This window comes from Mya arenaria, chromosome 8 (assembly GCF_026914265.1).
Source record: "Mya arenaria isolate MELC-2E11 chromosome 8, ASM2691426v1".
NCBI lineage: Eukaryota > Metazoa > Mollusca > Bivalvia > Myida > Myidae > Mya > Mya arenaria.
The window spans coordinates 18,347,034-18,368,613 of record NC_069129.1 but is presented as its reverse complement, the minus strand read 5'-3'; the positions used below and the strand labels follow the sequence as shown (position 1 = coordinate 18,368,613).

At 33.2% G+C, this 21,580-nt stretch overlaps 2 protein-coding genes across 6 annotated transcripts in view; both read right to left on the bottom strand.

Moving 5' to 3' along the window:
* Positions 1-101: 101 nt before the first annotated feature.
* LOC128244025 (uncharacterized) lies at positions 102-3,228 on the bottom strand. Its single transcript, XM_052962044.1, has 3 exons — positions 2,818-3,228; positions 1,804-1,967; positions 102-1,431 (listed from the first exon to the last, which is right to left on the bottom strand). The coding sequence occupies exons 1-3, from the start codon at positions 3,226-3,228 to the stop codon at positions 849-851; spliced, it is 1,158 nt and encodes a 385-aa protein (XP_052818004.1). The 3' UTR covers positions 102-848.
* Positions 3,229-9,271: 6,043 nt separating this feature from the next.
* The window catches only part of LOC128243178 (deoxynucleoside triphosphate triphosphohydrolase SAMHD1-like), a 33,350-nt gene continuing 21,041 nt past the window's right edge, over positions 9,272-21,580 (bottom strand). For 4 of the 5 annotated variants that reach the window (XM_052960777.1, XM_052960775.1, XM_052960776.1 and 1 more), the window contains exons 5-16: positions 15,746-15,906; positions 15,272-15,387; positions 14,923-14,993; positions 13,251-13,556; positions 12,884-13,048; positions 12,590-12,681; positions 12,273-12,329; positions 11,896-12,094; positions 11,414-11,518; positions 11,052-11,156; positions 10,434-10,571; positions 9,272-10,019 (exon numbers count right to left, since the gene is read on the bottom strand). In XM_052960777.1, the coding sequence (XP_052816737.1) occupies positions 9,885-10,019; positions 10,434-10,571; positions 11,052-11,156; positions 11,414-11,518; positions 11,896-12,094; positions 12,273-12,329; positions 12,590-12,681; positions 12,884-13,048; positions 13,251-13,556; positions 14,923-14,993; positions 15,272-15,387; positions 15,746-15,906 (1,650 nt within the window). In that variant the 3' untranslated portion in view covers positions 9,272-9,884. The remainder of the gene's footprint in view (positions 10,020-10,433; positions 10,572-11,051; positions 11,157-11,413; positions 11,519-11,895; positions 12,095-12,272; positions 12,330-12,589; positions 12,682-12,883; positions 13,049-13,250; positions 13,557-14,922; positions 14,994-15,271; positions 15,388-15,745; positions 15,907-21,580) is intronic. The other variant, XM_052960778.1, reaches the window with a different exon arrangement.

The window sequence follows — 21,580 nt, the reverse complement described above, 5'->3', positions numbered from 1 at the left end:
AGCATATCATTCAAAATATAAAATACAGTTTCCTTCAGAAATATTTAATGTGTAGGCAAACATACATGTACCAATGAAATAATAACAAAAAGTGTGTCTAGAGAATGTACCAATAGATTCAATTTCACATAACTGATTATAAAAATGCCATTTTTACTAAATAGTTAAATTAATCTTATTGAAAAACATATTTTTTGCAGATAAACTAATTACTAACTAGTAAAATACATTTTTTTCTGCAGAGGAACATTATGAATAAGTCGGAGAATGTGGCCTCATTTTTTAAGTGAACAATTTTAACCCTCGTTTTACACGGCAAGTGAACATTTCTTGAAGCAAAGCTTTCACATAAAAGTCATTCAAGAATGGCAACATGTTGTCCTTGAAAAAGTCACTATCCGCATAGATCCTTTCCACTGATATACCCATGCATGTCCAAACGACAAAATCACACCACTTTCGGCCACTAATCCCAAGTTTACCATGAACCTGGTAGTAGTAATTATGGGTCCTTTTCAGTAATAATTTTCCATCGGCACCTAAACGGCAAAAGAATTTTGGGTCAATGGCACATTCTTCCGGAACTTTCATTTTCCAGTTGTTTGATGCTGGACACTTAATTTCTAACAGGCCATTATGGGTCTCGCAATGCATACAGTTTACAAATCCATCTGGACTGGCACCAAGATGAGGAAACTCTGGTGTCACAAGCAGGCCGCATTTCTTGACACTTAGTCCTGGATGGGATTTTCTCATAGTTTTTTCATATGTTCTCCTCGCCACACTCTCATGGTTACGTCCATACTTTGTGTATATGGTATCGAATGTCCTGTACTTTAGCAGGTCTTTTAGAACAGAATCTGGTTCCGTTGTGTTTTTTGTTTGCATATGCGCCCAAAGTTTGATGCCGTCAATCTCTCCTCCCTTTCTAGTGCCCACAAATCGGACTGGCCTTGGCTTCTCGTTAGACACTCAATTGTCATGCAATCAAATTCTGTGATCTGCATTGATTTAAAGTATGAATTAAAGAAATCAGTTTGTTTTGGGTCTTTAAGGTTTACACTATCACTAAAGTTAAAATTAATTTCGTTCAGTTTGGGAATTAAGATGGAGTCAGTTTTCACTTCGAAGTTCTTCAGCCACCCAGCATTTGCACCCATGCCAAGAAGTTTGTCCTTAAACTTGTCCACATCAACTGGCTTCTGTATATTGAAAACTGGCACGGACAGCTTTTTAATTACACTTTGCTTCCCATGAATCACCTTTTGAAATGTAAGGTCCTGAGACTTTTTGGGGGTTAATTTCCGTTTCTTAGGATTGTTCCATTTACATTTCACTGATGTTGGTGCAAGTTTACCATCTTTCTTCTTCTCTGTTATGTCTGCAATGCCATACAGGAGGGCAGCTATGTGGTTGCAGCCTTCGCCTTCCCTGAAACATAGAAAATGTAGTCTGATAGAAAATTTACTTGGAAATAAATCACTGTTAGGTAATGCACCAGCCATTTGTAATCACAGCCACCAAGCTCCAGGGGAAAACCTGGGACAGTGGGGAAAATGGGTGGTGTTTTTACCTTCTAGGTTGCCACACAGAGCCGAGTGAAGGCGGTGGATTTGTTTTTGGGCTGAAAATAGCTGGAAAAGGCTTTACCTAGGATGTCCCCGGAATGCGGGGTGTTAACTTTTTCCATTTCCAAGCCTGCAGATTTTGGAAAACTATTTTATTTTCTCAGTTTTGATTATAATATATCTAACCAAAATATGAATATCATGTTATGTTTTACAAGTAGAAAATTGAACATACCCTGCAGTGCAACTGCATTCAGCAGAATTTATGCAACCAGTCATCTTTGAAAGCATCACCCATACATCATAGTCAGGACACTGTTTCTGGTTTGTTGAAGGCATTGAAGGAATCGCCTTGCATCTAACGAAGCAGTGACTCTCGTTTTCATCTGGGTTGTTAACCTGAAAAACATTTATTAAAACAATAATCAAAGCTAGAAAATAAAAACACTGTTATTAATAACGCCACAAATTTTTTTAAAGTTGCACTCCCACAGATTGAACATTTAGGAAGCTGTTTAAATTTTTGTCTTGGAAAAAGCCAATTTTTGCGAAAAAGCATGGAAACCAGTTACATAAGACTGCTGACAAAAATTAGGTCACAGATTTTTATATTTCAGTTAAAAAATTGATGTTTTATGCATTTTTCTGAAACCGTTAGTACGGTTTAAGCCATAAAACATGCATTTTCAAATGGAAATATGAAACCCTGCGATCTGATCTTTTGTCAACAATCTTTTATCATTGGTTTACAGATATTCATGCAACAATTTGCTCTTTCCAAGACAAAAATTAAAAAAGTTGTAAAAACAGAACATCTGTGAGAGTGCAGCTTCAAAAAATAAGAACACATACATTTTTCGCAATTAGGTTTAATTTATTATCAAATTCTTTAACCATCTTCAACACACTGTATTTTAACGACAAATTTAACAATTTAAAATACCAATACTTCCATGGGAAAATTTACTGAAGTAAGAATATTAATAAATTTATTGTTGGACATGAAAACCATTGGCAGACACTGTTATCTGAGTTTATTTAACCACGAAGACCGTAAACTCATATTACTTGCATTACTTTTCTATTTTTACCCTAATATTCACTTGACGTATTGTGTGACATTTGCAAGTATTACCAAAGCTAGCATAACTATATATAAGAGGTACAGGTTTTTTTTATATTTCCATTCAATATGATGTAATTTATTTATTTAACTAACTAAGTTTCATCATGTCTTCTGAATATTTACCTGGACGCGGTGTATGTGCCAATCCTCGTACATGACCTTTGACTTCAACTGACATTTCGTGTTCAGCTTGTACACGAAATAATTATAAATGTCCTTCTCAGTCATATCCGGAATCAATGACACATCATCACTCCAACTGTCGATACACGATGGATGAGTCATCTTCCCCCCTATTGGAGTCCGCAACCGTTCATTTTCTCTCCTCAGGAATGCAGATCGATCCGATTCTTGTAAATCATTAACATTCCCAAGTCCCAGTTTATATGCTCCCTTCACTCGATCGATTAATTCAGATTTATTTCCCGATACATACTGTCCAACACTGCGCAAATACTTTTTCAATTCATCAACATTACAACGGTCTAATGTGTCATTTCTACACGCATTTGCTATCCTGTCGTCGTCCGCCATTTTCGTTTTATGAGTCCCCGGAAGTAGAATTAGTCATTATCAGGGGACGTTACCGATGATTTGCCAAGGGAGACAACCTAGTTTTGGATTAGGCCTATTATCGACCATTGTTTGAACTCGATAGTGGCAAATTTGAAACAATAGCAATTTTGCTTTGATTAGTAAATAAAGACTTACGGTATAACATTTATAGACATATTGCCAGTATCAATCATACAATTAAACTACAGGGACAAAACCACCAGTCAAAATTTAATTAAACCCTTTATAGAGGCACAATGCAACAAGGCCCAACTTAGCGACACAAACTTATACACAACACATGTACAATAACAAACACCATGAACACACTACACACGCATCAAAAATACCTTTACCGATAAATGATTGGATAACAGCCCTGAAGTCCAAGCATGTATTAACAATTACAAAACAAAACATATAAGCCGGTGTACACCGTACCAGCATCAATTTGGAAACAGTGAAGGATAAAGTTAAAAATAACATTTAAACTAATAAAGTAGTTTTAAGTACGCAACGTCCCGATATGACCCTCACATGAAAACTAATTCGAAATCTACTGAGGATATCTACCCAGTAAGTTTAAAGGAAGCATCGGTATCCAGAGTAATAAAGGGAATAGAACACAGTGGTATGATTTTAATGATGATTGGATCGCAGTGTGATTGATTATCAATGGGTCTTGTCAGAGGATTGTCCGTTCAAAAGTTCATCACATGTAAGAGACTTGCGATAATCAGTTTCAATGCTATATAAAAATACCTTTACACTGTCGATCAATGTTAAAATTAGTCGAAATCGATCTTAAAGATCAATGTTTAAGTTACTGGATGTCTGTAAGCGATATATTTAAATACATGGTTTGATGTACCATCATAAAACTAGCATTGCTGATTGGTGAAGAAACAAATATTGATATTTAATAACTTCATAACACCACAAAATTCACTAATAAAATTTGAATTATGATCACATTTTAACATTAATTTTATGCTAGATGGGGACACTAGCATGGAATCAGATTTCCATATTACTTAAAGTCGTGTTGTTGTTTTTTGTCAACGATAACATTGATCACAAATTCATTCGTCTTTGTCTGCAATGAGCACATTTTTTTCAGAAATTTGATACAACTTTCCCAATGGACATTTGACATCCTCCTCCTCCTCCTTCTCATCCTCTTGTAAATGTCCTTTCATCGGTCAGCTAGTCGGTAGAAAGAAGTATGTTCAAGGGAAACTATTGGACTTAATTGGTAGGTTGCAATGATGCAGTGGATGTAAGATTTTTTTCAGACTTTGTAGGTGAGAGGTCAAGGTCATGGACAACTGTGATTTAAAACTTCGAATAAATACGACTTTACTTAGAACCACGAATCCTTAGAGTTTCATTGAACTTTAACAGTGGTACTTATTGCCAAAAACGTAATTTAAATCGTAAGTTTGAACTGACCAAAGGAAAATGGCATATGTCATGGCAAAATGAGTCTATGTTTAGCGGCATGATTTCATTTTAAAATGTATCAACCTAGTCCTTGTAGTTTTCATCGAATTAATGGTCACAAATATATAAACACTTACACAAATGATTCTTCACGAAACATAAATGGTCAACTGACTGTTCCTCTAAATTTTGTTAAAAGATACTCAAAAGTTACGCCAGAAATCGATATAAATCGAATGAAAGTGGTTTAAGTTGTAATGTCCATAAAGGAAGAGACAGTTAGTTTTAGCTTTATTTTATTTTACAACGTTGGCACGATGTTGCGCGAGAGTGTGGACTTGTGTTGTGGGGGGAAACGGAGACCCCGGAGAAAACCCACTTGTCCGGCCTGGTGACCACCAACCAAACTCACATGCAACCAGGCCGGGAATCGAACTCGCCTTGGTGAGAAAGCGAGTGCGCTATCCACTGCGCTAACCGGACAACAAGACCATTAAACTAGAGTTGCGTCACATATTATTAACTTCATGTTATAAAGACTACGTGTTATAATGCTAATCTATTTCGTAATATTTTGCAGCATATCAGAAGCCATATAACTTAACCTGCTATGTGCATATGTCGGAGATAGAACCCACGGCATCTCGCTATGCAAACAGACATTCTTCCGTGTCTTCATAAAAGCTAGCTCCATAGTGAGGCAGTATTAGTGCCGCTATATACATATTGAATTCCCAGTTACATATTCCCCCTCCATTTTGAAATTCGTCTCGAAATTCAGAGACTTATCTCAATTTTAAATGGCCTTGAGGTTTATCGTGCAACACGGGCCCACGTTGTGGGGCAATTGTAACAGACTGCACACATTCCTATGTGCATATGTCGGGGATCGAAAACACGACCTCTCGTTCTACAGGCGTCATTTTAAAAGCTAGATCCATAGCGAGACACTATTAGTGCCGCTTTTACATAAGTAATACCCGGTTACATGTTTATGCATATATATTTCCAAAAGTGGAAAGGTAAAGTAAAACATGGCATTCTTTTCCAAAAACTACTTTTGAGTGTACCCTTTTATGAAAGTAGTGTAGTGTTAGTTTGATCTAAGCCCTAACCCTGGCAGTGTTCATGAGTAAGCGCCAAAGCCAGGCAACATTATCTTTTATAGTGATTTATAACAGTCACCTTTCAGCTGTCTTCATATAGTAAATCATTCACAATTACAACTCTTTACAAAAACTCATAATTAGTGTTGTCTGTACTTTAGTCTTGCTGCCATAATATGTTTTTACACTCTTAATTTAGAACTCCCACAATATTAAGCATGGTAAACAGTAAGGATATTATTTTGTTGGAATAAAGCATATAATATCGCGGTTTAACTGAAAAATAAAAACAAAGACAGCGTGGATAAATTATAAAATATATGTTTAATTTCAGATTTATTTTTCTATTGGCCATCCTAATTGATGTACCTGACAATGGTTGTTCATAAGATCAGTTTTTAATTATTTGTCCTGGCAATAGTATGCTATTGCAATTATGGCAACCAAAAAACTAGTAACTATCATACGCAACATTGTACTAGTTAGAAATTATTTTGATCTAAATTTCGAAACAAACTGATATATCTTTTTTTCAAGCATATGATATTGATAGCCTGCCATTGTGTACCAATACATATACGTCTGTTCTATATCGCCATACATTGACTTATACATTGAATGCTCCTCGTAACAAGTATGTAAGATTCAAATACAAGTAATCATTGTTTTAGCTTTCCTTTGTGAAAGATATTTAATGGGCAGTAGACAGTCCGGTATCACAGAGGAAGCAGAGAGAATGGTTGTGATGAAATGCAAGACCGGGTCATGTACATTTTAGAAAAGGTCGAAATGCTATGCTCTAAACAATGGTAAACCGTTTGCATATATTTCAACACATTCACTTTTGTCACAAAATTTTAAACATATGTTTGCACTTACATGATCATATATGTTCTCAACCATTCAATGCCGGTATTCCAAAATTATAAAACTCACCCAACGATCCTTCCATCACATTCTAAAACGAGAACAATTATCCCGGTGTTCAAGAAAGGAAAACATAAAATTGTACATTTAAGTAGATGTATTTAATGTTTTAACTGAATAGTTGCATTTGTTGTTTTTTTGTGTTTTTTTTTCACATTTACCAATTCAAACATTTGTAAGCAATCATTAAACTGCCTTCGGTAACATCGATGTACAGAAACATCCAAGTTGAACAAATACAGCTTAAAACATTTTCCATATGGTAAATGATTTATGACAACCTGTCTTTAATTTCACATGGTAACATGGAATTGACCCATAATAATTTGAACGTGTCAGATGTAACATACGCGGACTATGTGCACATGAAATAACGGCTTACATTGCTTTGAGGTATTATCATTGCCTCAGTAAAATCATTGTTATTGTCGATCTCACTTGCGGTTAGCAAAACATATGCGTCGGTCCGGACTGTCAAAGCTGTTTCTCGACCATGTTTAATATGATTTTATATAAAACTTTTCATTATGGCTCAGATGATGAGCGACGTGTTGCGCATAAAACCTAGGACTGTACATCAAAGGTCAAGGTCACGCTTAGAGGTCAAATGTTAAGAGCCTTGTCCGGGCTGTTTAGTACTTTCAAAAACATGAAGGTTCACTATGATGAGTTGATTTATCGCGTTTAAGATCCAGGACCAAACCCCAAATGCCAAGTTCGCGCTTATTGGTCAAATTTTGAAATGACCATTATCCGGACTGTATCTGGACCATGCATTATAAGATTTTCAAAACACTTGCCATTAAGGTTCACTGTGATGATGCGACGTGTCATGCAAAAGACCCAGGTCTGTACCTCATTGGTCAAAGTCACCCTAAGAGGTCAAAGGTTGAAATGAGCCTCGCCATGGCTTTATCTTGACCATGCATTATAGGATTTCCAAAAAACTGCAATGTGGAGGTTTACAATTTCTAGGCGGTGTGTCACGCACAAGACTCAGGTCTATACCTCAAGGGGCAAGGTCGCATTTATATGTTAAATGTCGAAATGAGTACTATTCATAAGACTAGTCTGGAATGAATCCTGTCCATATCTCGACCATGAATTATAAGCTTTCCAAAAAACTTAAACCATAAAGATTCCATGATGAGGCATCGTGTCACGCACAATACCTAGGCCTGTACTTCAATATTAAAAGCCATAATGAGTGCTGTTGATAAGACGGATGTAAACTGAGCCTTTTCCGGGCTGTATCTTTACCATGCATTATATGATTTTTTAGAAAACTTGCCATGTAGGTTCATCATGATGAGACAGAGTGTCGCAGGTTCCATCAATGTTAGGGAGACAAACTGTATTTGACACTTTTTTATTATTAATTTTCTTAGTATTATTAATATCTTTCCCTTTCGACTGAAAGGGTGACAAACTGTAATTCTTCTTCTTATTATTTTGTTGCTCCCCTTTACCTCTTTTTCTGCAACAAAAGTTTGTCCGGAGCATACCTAAAAACTAGTGGAAGGAATTGATGGGTCTTGGAATATATATATATACATTTTTCTATTTTTAGTTTATGTTTCAAATATGTAGTTGTATATATGAAAATATTTGCATCTAAATGTCGCGTAAAATAATACTTCAATTTTTTGTTCGACAATGAGGGAAGCTCCCGTAAGGCAACATATACGATTCTACCAATCAATGAGGGCGAAGACAAGTAAAAAACGATGCCCAAACCTTTGTTCTTCTTTCGTACAGCTTTTCATTTATTAAACTTGACAATTACTGTATTATTTTATTTACACGTCCAATAGGCATTTAAGCTCTCAAGTAAAGAGATTAACAAAACAGAGATCTCTAGTGAAGGGATTTTATACATCAAAGTCTTTTAGTGAGGTTTTAACCCATCCCCTGTTTCAAACAACTAACCAATCATATGAAACCGCTGGAGGAATTTAACCAATCAAATTTATCAGATAAAAAAAATCACAAATCATTTATCAAAAATGATCAAAGTTGAAAGATACTAAAATTATTCAAATATAAAAAAAAATATTAATAAGATGATATATTTGGGAAAAAGAAGAACCAAGAAAGAACCAAGAAACTAAAGTTATACATCAAAAAATATAGTCCTGTATTAATTGACTACATGGCCACATTGCTACATACAGAGTTAAAAAGAGGTACAGTATTAGAAATTAGTACAAAAATTTGTCTATAAATACATAGAGTAAAATGAAAAATGTTTTGGACTGCCATTCCTTTTTTCTTTTCTAAAATTACATTACATTACATTTTCAAATAAAAATTTTAAACACAAAGCGTATTTCAACTCCATAAATCAATATTTAGAACACAATTTTAATACATATAAAATACAAGACATTTCAACGTTGAATATACAAATAGCTGGAACGCTCGCAAATCAAACACTTGTACATAAAATGAAGCACACGCGCATGTTAGTGAGACACACATGTATATTAACAGTTGTACTTATGTTGTTCTCATTTTACAATAAAAAACATGTTTGACAAAAAAAATACCGGATTTGTGTTTCTTATAAGGTATGTGCGTATTGCCAAGTTATATGTTTAACACTTTGTTAATGGTTTTTAAGTCGTAGTGAAATGTTTAATTTCATATCGACGAAGACAACAAGGGCGACAACATTCAAGCGATAAGATAAACAATTTCGATAAACAGGACAATTCAAAGAAATACACAGATTCTAACTGCATGTGTATATCTAATAAATATATCGTACAAAATAATGTCATACCGTAAAAGAAAAAAACCGAAAGCGTTACAGTTTTCAAATAAACCTTGAAAGGGTGTTGTTTTTGTGGCGGTATGCATTTAAGACACTTTAGTTAGCGGGGGTAACGTTTCAGTTTCCAAATAAACCTTGAAAAAGGTTTGGTTTTGTGGACGCTTGCATTTGTGAGATTTCAGACAGGTGATTCTCGACATACTTCATTGATACTGCAACATGTGGAATAAAGTTGGCACGGGATTTTGAGAGTGTTTCCAGCTCCATAGCTGTGAATAAGGTTAACAACAAATTGCCCAGTTTGTCTTTATCCCCGTGAATAAACAACATAGATAGATGTATTGTTTTGAGAAGTCCTCATGCTTGATAGCCGCATTTTTTTATTACAGATCTGGTTCTTGTTTGATATTTCTAGTACTGCGTCTGTGTTGATACTGTTGTTGTTCCGCTTCATTTGGCTGCTGTGTGTTTCTATTGCCGGCTTTCACTCGGGTAAGACTTGAGTTCACATGTCCGCCCTGGACAACATGCAAAAGTTTAGAAATAATCATGAAACAAAAAATATTTGTATGTATACCAGTTTTCTGCAAGTTTCATCCATATATGTGACACCATAGTAATCATTATAACTACTATTAATACAAAAACGATTCTTTTCAGTTAACCAATACTTCATTGCTTAATAAACGTTTTATAAATCTGTATTGTAATATGATTTTAATATTTACGTTTAATCGATACAACATCTAGAGCATTACCCTCTCCTTCCTTGAGCCCGATATACCGCTAACTTTTGGACAGGGAGCCGAAATATCAATAAGTATAAATGTTACATAACACTAATTAATATTGCCTTATTTTCGGTATATTTAAAGTTATTTATATTAATGTTTATTTGTTCGTAGATTTGGTATAAAACAGGATTGACCGACCTTTGGTGTTGGATATTTGTGTTGTCCGCACCAACGGACAAACGCTTCCCGTACCATATTCTGGGAGCGTTTGTCATCCGCCTTCGAGTAAACGCGAATAGCCTGTTCTTTGAACAGTACGGGCAGAAAGTTTGATTCCTATCAGAAAAACGTAATTCTTAGTACAGATTGTATTAAAATAATTTTCCTTAAGACTGTCACTAAATAACACCGTATGACAGTTTTTTATTTATTTTTATCATATTCCTTGAGAAACAAAATTAGTATTATGGTTCATGGGAGCTATCACAGAACTACCTCAATCGTGTGCCGGTTTCTTTAAACACACTCCATATACACTTGGTAATGCATAGTACAGCAAATGTTAACACTAGAATATACCTTTAAAGTGCTTAAACATATATCAATAAAGCTTATAATAATATGCTATATATAAATCTAAATTGCTGGCATGGAATTGAAACGCATTTGTGATCTAAGATATAAGAATTTATAGGTGCAATTTCGGCTTATGTTTAGTGTGTTGGAAGCCCTGAATAAAGTATTACGAAGTAAAATAATGTAGGGATAAGATGTTCTTGACTTATAAAGAACGATTCTATTTGAAAGCCAATGTACCTGCTCTCGACGAATATGGAAGGCTTCATTCGGCCTATCCTTGCAATAAAACATCGTATTCTCAATGGGATTTTTCTCGTTCATTCCGTGGTCTAAATCTACGAACTGAAAATACATAACGCGGTTTTAAAGAGTTTTCAAATCTGCTAATTTTTATTTCCTAGTTATTATTATAATAACTATTATTATTATAATTATCATCATTACTATTATTATTATTATTATTATTATTATTATCATTATTATTATTATTATTATTATTATTATTATTATTATTATTATTATTATTATCATCATCATCATTATTATTATTGTTGTTGTTGTTTTTGCCTTATAATTCAAAATAAAACGTTAAAACTGACCAGGAAAACAATGCCATGATCGCTCAAACTATTTAATGGGGAGTATTCGTACTCATCGTTGTCCATAAGTTTGCGCATCTCTTTGATCATCTGTTGTTTGTCTTCCTATTCTTACAAACCATAATTATAAGTACATGTATGATCAAACAACTTTATTTGATAGGTCATTTTCAACCGTCTAACTTTCGGAAGAGAAAACCATCCAAAAGACAAGGTTTATCTAAAGAATAAAGATATTTTATTAAGATTGTTTACTGATAGGAAAAGTAAATGCAACACTGCCAGCGCCCATAGGCTAAGGGGATTATCTATTTTCGAAATCACTTAGCCATATTCAACCAGAAGAACCAGACATAAATAATCACTCTGTGGATGAATTTACCTGGGTGTTTTATACGATCGCCTAATAACTGTTCAATCCCATTTTAATATTTATAAAAGAGGCATACTAACTGAACAATAAAGTACAGCATATACAAAACCTCCTTCTTCATGTGTTCTCCCTTTGCTTGCGTTTGTCCCACACACTTGTACAACTTGCGCTTCAAAACGTTTGTTAAAATGTCCCTTGATTCTTTCAGGTTTGGGTCCGTTGAATTCAGAATAAGATTGAAAACGTGATCTGTCATCTGACTGAAGGCTTTCATGTCATCAATGGCCTCTGACATTTTCTTCCAAACACTGAATTGTAAGTACACAATAATTAAATAATTGTCCTTTCTTAATCGAATATAGTGTAGTTATATTGACAGTGCAATATATGTTCTTCAAAGGATGAATCCTAAGCAGAAAGTATTGATCAAAAACCTTATTTAGCATTCCGTTTATATAAATGATTACAATTGCTGCCTTAACCCACCCCTTTTCTCCAACAAACTTGATATGGTCATTGGCTTTAACGAACGCATCAGTCACCCTGAAAAGGAATATGCACCCATGCATTTAAACTCAATAAGCAAATGTAAGTGTAAGCAAAACAAATTTTGTACAATTGTAAACAATTTGTAAAATATTTGAAAGTCCTTTTTATTTCTGATTGAGAAAAGACACAATACTGCAATTCTAATTATGGTTCTCATATATCAGGTTTATTTATCTAACACTATTGATAAATTTGCTGATAAGCGAAGTACCCCTCTCTCGCTCAATCTCAAAAGGAAATGCAAACGTACTTACATTTTTTGAATGATGTTCGATGTTTTGTGGCTATAGGCTATGCGATGTAACGTCTGGCGTATATGGAACATGTCATATAGTGTTTCGGAATCCTATTTGTTTAAAACAATATTTATTGGACAACTCGCGCTTATAAATATCGTATAAAAAGATTTTATAGTAAAACAGAACAACGCTGTGAGACTTCACTATGAATTTGTCATCGTCACAATCAATATAAATAATGGACCTAATAATTTAGAAATTCAAAATGGTATTACAAATCTATGAATAAAAAGTTGTACATGTACTTACCTTATCTCGTGTACATATTTGATATGCCCCATTTACTTCCAAAACACGTGCAAAATGTATGAAGCGAGTGTAGTCAAAATTGTTTCTGATTCCTAGCATGAGGCAGTCACGTGCAAAGTAGTCCCATTTGTCTACATCAATTCCATTTCGCTTATTTGCAACGATCTATCATGTAACCAAAACAAGGACATGGATGCTTAAAACCAATTATTGTTGGTATATGCAAAATGTGTAAAATCAATTCCAGTGTGTATTTTAGTTTATTGAACGACTTCATTTTCGTTTTCGTTCAAAGTTGTCTACTTGTGCTACACCAACCACCACTGTACAATAAATGAACGATTTGATAAGCTGTTGCATGATTTACCTCATACAAGAAGCTTTTATCTTCTGTCCTTCCTTTTAGCGCCCATATCTGGATGAAAGAATAAATCAAATCAAGCATGATACTAATTAAGAAATTGAGACAAAGAGCAATACATCTATTCATGTGTATTATATTAGAAATTAAATTATAGTTGGAGCTTACATCTTCGCAATAATGCTTAGGCCCAGCCATCATTTCTTCTATAAAGGTTATGTCAGCAGCCGTCAGGTCGTATTTCTCAAATGCTGCGTCCAACTGGTTCTTTCTCACAAGGTATCGGAACATTTTTATCGATGTATCTTCATGCTGCATGCAATAAAAAGTAACTTCACATAATGAAATGAATTGCATCCTTCGATAGCCAAAAAAGCTTAAAATCGATTATATTTAATCGAGACAATTCATGCGTATTTATATGTTAAGTGTCTCCCTTTCAGTGTCTTTTGGCCTTAACACTATGCCTTTATAAAGAGTTTTAAATTTTTGGTTTAACGTGCCTTTAAAAGGAGCTTAGCTTTTGGACTCGATGTTTATGTAGTTTCTATTGCATTACAAAAGATAAAAGCGTAACAATTGTAGCCAAAATTGGTAAAAAACAGCCTGGAAATTAGATTATTATGTCCACAAAAAGTCCATGTGCTAACGCAGGTGTGATGTCAATGCCTCGGATATTCCGATTTGTGTGGACAAGTTAAAGGCCCTTTCGACTTAGACTGTTCATTACACATTTTTGCCAACCCTTTGAACAAAAGAGGGTGTTAATGAAATTGATATAATTATCAAATGCTAGGTCTCTTTAATTAAAAATACATTATACCGTATTGTGTTAAATTCACACTGTTCTCTCTATTTAGCGGTTTATTAATTAGTCAATGTGCAGTTCGGAACTTATTTTATCTGGAAACTATTTAAGGTTTGTATTGGTTGTACATTATATATGAATTCGATTTATGGCATTTGTTGTTTGGCAAAATAATTTTAGCATGATGTTTGGAACCATTTAAGCAACAAAACGTTCTTTTTTAACACTAACGTATTGTAAAAAGGTGAATATTGTTCTTTGAAACCCATGATTTACATTTGCATTGTATTGTGGCTGCATTTAATTTCATTGTATCATGAAAAAACATGTTGTTGGTTTTTCAAAATGTTTTCATAATTTTCATTTTTATCGTTAAGGGGTGTGGCTTATTGACCCCAAATTTGACCGAAACGTAAACTGTATTATATAAATTATTATGTATAACTAAGACTTCTTTTAATAAAGTATATGTTTAAACACAAACTAACAATTACTGTACATATCATCTATATATTTCATTCAGAAAACTTCATTTATAAACACTACCTGATTTAAAATAGTTATACGGTAGTTGTCGGATATTCATGAGTTTTACATCAATATACAACTTTAAAGAAGTAACTTTAATCAGATATGAATAAGAGTGCATTTTACTCCTAGAATTCTTTGAAATGCATGTTGTTGTTTTTTAAATTTAGCTCTATGAATAAAAATGTGTTTTCTACAACTGTATACATTGCTTTATTTAAAAAAGATTAACTAAAATTTTGTCTGTACCATTGTGATAAAAAATATGATGCCTGGAAACCCTACTACATGTTTTCGCCCTTAATATTATAAGAATAAGGAGAAAAACTTGAGCCGATTTACCTTCCAGCTGGAACCAGGTGACACAATGGGTATGAAGGCGCCATCGAAAAGATGAGAAAACGGGCCATGGCCTTAAATATATAAGTTGAACGAGATCAAAATTGCAAAGAGAAAACAAATGTTATATGTTATGCCTATATTTAACAAAGAGTTCAATTAAGATCATTATTATATTGAAATTAGCCCTTGTTTTATTTGAATCAATATTAAAAAATCCCTATCTAATACAACATGTAGATACCATATACCAATATATCCTATTAAGAAAATAATCAAAAAAATGTTGCAATAAAACAAACATACTATGTATAAAAACAAGAACCATAATTTAGTTATTATCTTTCCCTACCAAGATCATGGCACAAGCCTGCTATTTCAACACAGAGAACATCCACGTCTGTTATGTCCAGCTCTGGTTGACGTTGGCGTATTGCGCGAAGGAGTTGACCTGCTAGATGACACACCCTGGAGAAATGGCTTGATACAATGTTGTTAACACGTATGTGGATAGTCATCTGTTTCATTGAGATATAAGTTGTGTATTCGATAGTTAACGGTTTTGATGAATATGTTTGTTTGGGCACGGACACAATGTAAAAGTTTACCGTCAAGCATGTTTGTTGTTCACAATCAAAGTTAATCATTTCAAATCAAATATATACACAAATGACAGCCCTCTGAAAATAATAAAGATCTATTAGACATATTGTCCCTTATACATAACTTTGACCGAGTTTGACCGATTCCCTACCTATAGTTCCTCTAACAGAGGGTTGTAGTAAAGAAAATTTAAGGTAATAATATATCTTAAACAAAAGCTTACCCCAAGCTATGCTCAAATCTGTTGTGGGCAGCCCCTGGGTAAACAAAATAGCAGGTGCCGAGTTGTTTAATGAATCGTAGCCGCTGGAATTCCGGAGTGTCGAGGATCTTTACACAAAGCGGATGTAGTTCTATATGGCCGTGTATTGGGTCGTTGAACACCTAAGCAAGAAAAGTGGGTATGTCAATTTGCAGTTTTTTGGTGTACTTAAGGTTGGGGTTTTATGCGATAATTTGTAGTTTTTATCCAAATCAATTGAATCATTTTAATAAAAATATTATTTTGTTTTTCATGAAATTCATCCATTTTATTTTGTTCAATTCGGTAAATTGGTTGTAAAGTAATGACAATTTAATCATCGTCGTTACTTATTATATAAAAACAAGCATAGTCAACAAACAGGTTCTACAAAAATGAATTAGGAAACATTATTATTTCAATATACGTACTATGATCAAATAATGTGAGGACGAACAGAAGCAACGTACAAAATACACATTAAACATTGTTCGCAATAAACCCAAAGCATCTTCAACAAACAAAGTTCGTGTTCTTGTCTATTTTAGTTCAACAGCTCTATGCACGTGTGCACAGACGGATAAATAAAGATCTATCGTTGAATGTTCTTTCTTCGAATAGTATTAAAACTTACATATGCATATGCACTGGAAATCTTTTCGATGAGAATAAAAAATAATAATAATACAAAGGTTTATCTATCCGTTTGAATTTGTCAAGGTTGAACTGAAAGTCTACACCAACGCAAAATAATACAATTATTGTTTAATATATCTTAGTAATGCTCATAATACAGTTTTTCTGTATTATTTCTTAATTATGCTGATAATAATATTTTTTTCTGAAATAATAATACCAAGAAATGCTCATAATTAAATGTCATTGTAAATTCTTTATACAGAAAAAATACTGGCCAATCAAGATTCTACCTTAAAGCATTCAATCGTTATTGTTTTTAATTTATACAAGAAATCTTTCACAGTTATTACAATAAAGCTAACAAAACCAAAACCAAACACATAGCAACTCAAACGCTTTTTGCACTTGCTTCTAACATGTTCTTTCCATTAACGTTGTCGGATAATGCCTGCAAGTATACAGTGCTTATTATGATAATATCCCTGTGGAAATTTTCAAACAATATTGTATAATTCTAACAAATTTTATGGAATAAAGTGGATTAATAGACAGACAGACAGACAGACAGACAGACAGACAGACAATTTATTTTGACTTGTACAATGTACATCGTCAACAACACATAATGATATAACATATAATGTCAACGTGTATGTAAAGTAACAGATAATGCAAACAAATGAGTATATATATATATACAAATATATATGTACAAAAGTATTCAATACTTCTAAGTAATTAAATTAAATAAACTAATATATATATCAGAGGATGAACATTAAATAGAATTATGTTCTAACATTAATCAAAGCGGATCTTTCTTTGAGAGCATTTTAACAAACAGACATAAGTTAATCAGTTTAGCTCTATTGTTAGAGTTCAACAGCTGCATATATTTAAATACAGAAGGTCTTATAAAGTAACAATTGTTGATATATTTCTTTCTTAAATTGCTAAAGGATTTACAAACACAAATAAAATGATATTCATCTTCGATGTCATTAGAGTTACAACACAAACAATATCTTTGGTTGCGTACAACGTTATTTCTATTGTATCTACCAGTTTGAATATGGAGTGGGTGCACGGACAGCCGTAGTATACAAAAGAAAAAACGTAAGCTCTTTGGTAAAATATCTAAATAAGGTTCATATTCCAGACAGGTTTTAAAATGGCTATACACATCTAACACCGTGCTATTTTCTATAGTACTATACCAATCTTGTTTAAAAGTATCGATAATTCTACATTTGATTTTTTTTATGAATGATTTAACATCAATATTGTAAATATCATCAAACACATAACTAAAACCATAATCATTTAATATTTTTTAACATTATACACCCAATTACGGCAACCTTTATCACTATCACTCTTAGCCTGTTTGTATACAGATTTTATGATAATATTATCACTGTTAGCAACCTTAAACCAATAAGACAATATACGCACATATCTATGAATATATAATGGATATCTACCCAACTCTCCGTAAACAGTGCCATTGCAAGTGTTTGTTTTAACGTTCAATAATCTTTTACAAAATTTCAAATGAATTCTTTCTAATTCCTTTGATTGAGTTTACCCCCAAACCTCTGCCGAATAATTTAAAATAGACCCAACAAATGCGTCAAATAACTGACACACAATTTTGGGTTTTAAGTCATAATCTTGACATTTGCAAAATAATACGTTCATTGCCTTAAGTGCTTTGTCATTTAAATGTTCTTGGTTCAGGTTAAAATTTCCAGTATAATTAAAAACAACACCCAAATAATTAAAATCATCAACAATATGTATATCATGGCCATTGTAAGTCCATCTTTCATTGGGAAATAATCCGCCTCTTTTACGAAACACCATGATTTTCGTCTTATCAATATTCACCTTTTATCCCCAGGTATTACAGTAATTTGACAAATTGTCCAAATGGGTTTGAATTTCTTCAGGAGATTTTCCTACAATGGCCATATCATCAGCAAATAATAGCATAATTATGACATTATCAGCTATTTGTAATCCTGAATTAATATCATTTTGTAAATACAATTCAATATCTTCCACAAATAAAGAAAATAACAAAGGGGACATAACTTCACCCTGACGCAACCCGGCAGCATAGCTAAAGTATTCAGAATATGATGACAACGATTTTACACAAGATTTAACCTTCATATACATATCACGCACTATTCTAAGTATTTTTCTCTGTATTCCACATTTATACATTTTCAGCCATAGAGCATTTCTATAAATAGTATCAAAACATTTCATCATATCAACATATATAACATAAAGCCTTTTGTTTTCAAACAAATAATTTTGAATAAGAGATAACAATATAAATATAGCATCAGTGGTAGAGCGCCCTTTTCTGAATCCGAATTGGGCATCCAAAATAATATCATGTTGTTCACAAAACTTTTCAACACGCTTTTTAATAACAGTGGTAAATAATTTCGATAAACAACTAACTAAAGTAATTCTCCTATAATTATTTACATCAGAATATGATCCTTTTTTATGTAAGGGGATTATAATCCCTTCAGTCCATTGTTCGGGAAAATAACCCGAATTTAATATATTGTTAAACAAATCACATAGATGTGATGCTAAAATGTCTATAGTTTCAATAAAATATTCATTCAACATATTATCAGTACCATAGGCTTTACAACGTTTTGATGACTTAGTAGCATTTATTATTTCTTGTACAGATATTGCCTCGTCAAGTTCTGGAAAACTATTATTTGGTGCATTAAAATTATAATTAATATTAAAATCCTCTGCGTCATAATTAAGGCTGCCAAAGGCAGAGGTACTGAGATTTGTGAAATATTCTCGAAAATTATCGAGTGGAATTTTATTTGAATTGTTTGCAGTTTTAGACTTAAAATATTTCCATAATTCTCTAGGTTTACTCTCTCAAATTTTCAATATCTTCCATTCTCTTTCTATAATCAGTATTCTTTCTCTTACGAACTATATTCTTGTACTGTTTTTTCGCATTACATAATAACAATCTATTTGCATCTGACCTATCAGTATTAAAAAATCTAAGAGCATCTAAATACAAATCACGTGCTACAGTACAGTCATGACTGAACCAATTCTTATTGTTATGGGTATAATTCTCAAAATATACATGATCTGAATAAAAACGTTCTTTTGAAAACAATGGTTCAGCTACACTCTGAATAGTGTTTGTGAAGGAATGTTACTATTGTTAACTGCGTCTCTGTTTGAGCAATCAACATTATGAAAAACAATATTGAAAACAGGTAAATTAGAAATAATCCCATTTAAATTTAAGCTCCGAGTACTTTGTAGTATTAGGTTCAATAGTATTGCATAGTAATGAAATATGTAACGGAGCGTGGTCACTCCATTCATTGAAAGATTTAATAGTAAATTATTTAATCTGTGAAAAATTACGCTCGCTTGACAATAAATGATCAATCATAGAACAACCGTTATGTGACAAAAATGTATACTGATCAGTGTTACCAATACGACCGTTAACAATACGAATACTTGACCCTTTACATATATCTAATAATTTTATCCCATGGCTATTACTTGATTTGTCGATATTAATACCAAGCTCCAAATAGCACTAACACTAGCTGTACATGTATGATTCCCAACATCCAACATCAATTTGAAATTAATTATTCCAGTTTCTTTTGACTTGTAATACTCCCGAATTTCTTATGCAATATTAAGGGCATTAGCTTTAAAAGCATCATAAAGATGACATAGTAGCTTTGGTTTCAGATCATTATCCTTACATTTACAACATAATTGATGCTTTAAATGTTTGACCAATTAGATATTCTTGGTTTAAAGCAGAATGGTCAATCTGGTTTAAAGACGTTCCTGAGTAAATAAAGTCACTCACCACACCAATAGGTTTGCCATTATAAGTATTATTTACTGTTGGCAATTGCCCTCCTCTTTTTCGAACGACTATTACTTGTTGTATGTGTATTTACTAATAAACCCCAATTATAACAAAATATTCCGAAAGTCTATCCATAGGCTGCTGAATTTAGTTAGGTGTTTTCCTCCAATGGTCATGTCGTCGGCAAATAACAACATTATAAGATCAATAACATCAATTGCTGAGCCAGAGTGTACATCGAAATAAGGCAGAATTATATTCCTAGATATTATGTCAGACATCCTAGTATGGTAAATTTTTTATCATTACTCAATTCTTGCAATAAATCTCTGTTAGCAAGATTAGCTATTTTTGTACCAAAGCTTTTAAAATAAGAGACTTGAATGTTTAAATTACCCCTAAATGTCTCCTAACATTCACTCCTGCTTAATTAGTATTTTTAATAGGGATGGAAGCGAATATCTGAGTTTCCGGATATCACGCAAGTATTCGGATACCAAAATGGGTATTCGAATATTCGTTAAGAATTAAAATTTCAATGAAATAGCTTAGCAGAGACATAGCAATTGTTATAAAACTTTTCAGATGAAATATTTCAGGTGATCAACAGTGTCTGTCGCGAAGTGGGTATGTGTCACAAATCGTCTGCTAATTTGGTGTTTGCACAAGGCGTGATATTGTGTCCTTGTGCAGCACCCTGTGAAGTTCTATGACCTTGTTTACAATGACAAATGTTGTTTTATGATATCAGATGTGCTTAATTGACACTAAATGGCACTAGTTGATATTAAACGGATTGATCATTAATCCGTAGGAATTGATCGTCCAATCACAAGATAAGGGTCGTGCAATCAAAGATATTAATGACCAATCGTATTTTTGATGAATATGCATGAAGAAATTATTGCTATCTGAACAATAAATATAAAAACAAATTTGTTTATCTTTTCACTTTTCATTTAAATTTCCATCATTTTGCATCTTGTAATTGTGTTTTGAATTATTAATCGTTATTCCCGTATCATGACAACGGAAATATGCCTCCAACATTGACTTCAAGTTTTTGGAAGTATTTCACAAAATCCGAGGATGGTAAAAGTGTTGTGTGTCAACTGTGTAAGGTTAAACTGGTATATTGTGGTGGAACTTCAAATCTTAGAAATCACATGAATAAAACACCCCGTATGCAGTCCACCGACTACGCCTTCAAAGTCCACCATGAGGCAGACAACTCTTGACGTCACCATGTCCGCTATTTTATTTTTATACGA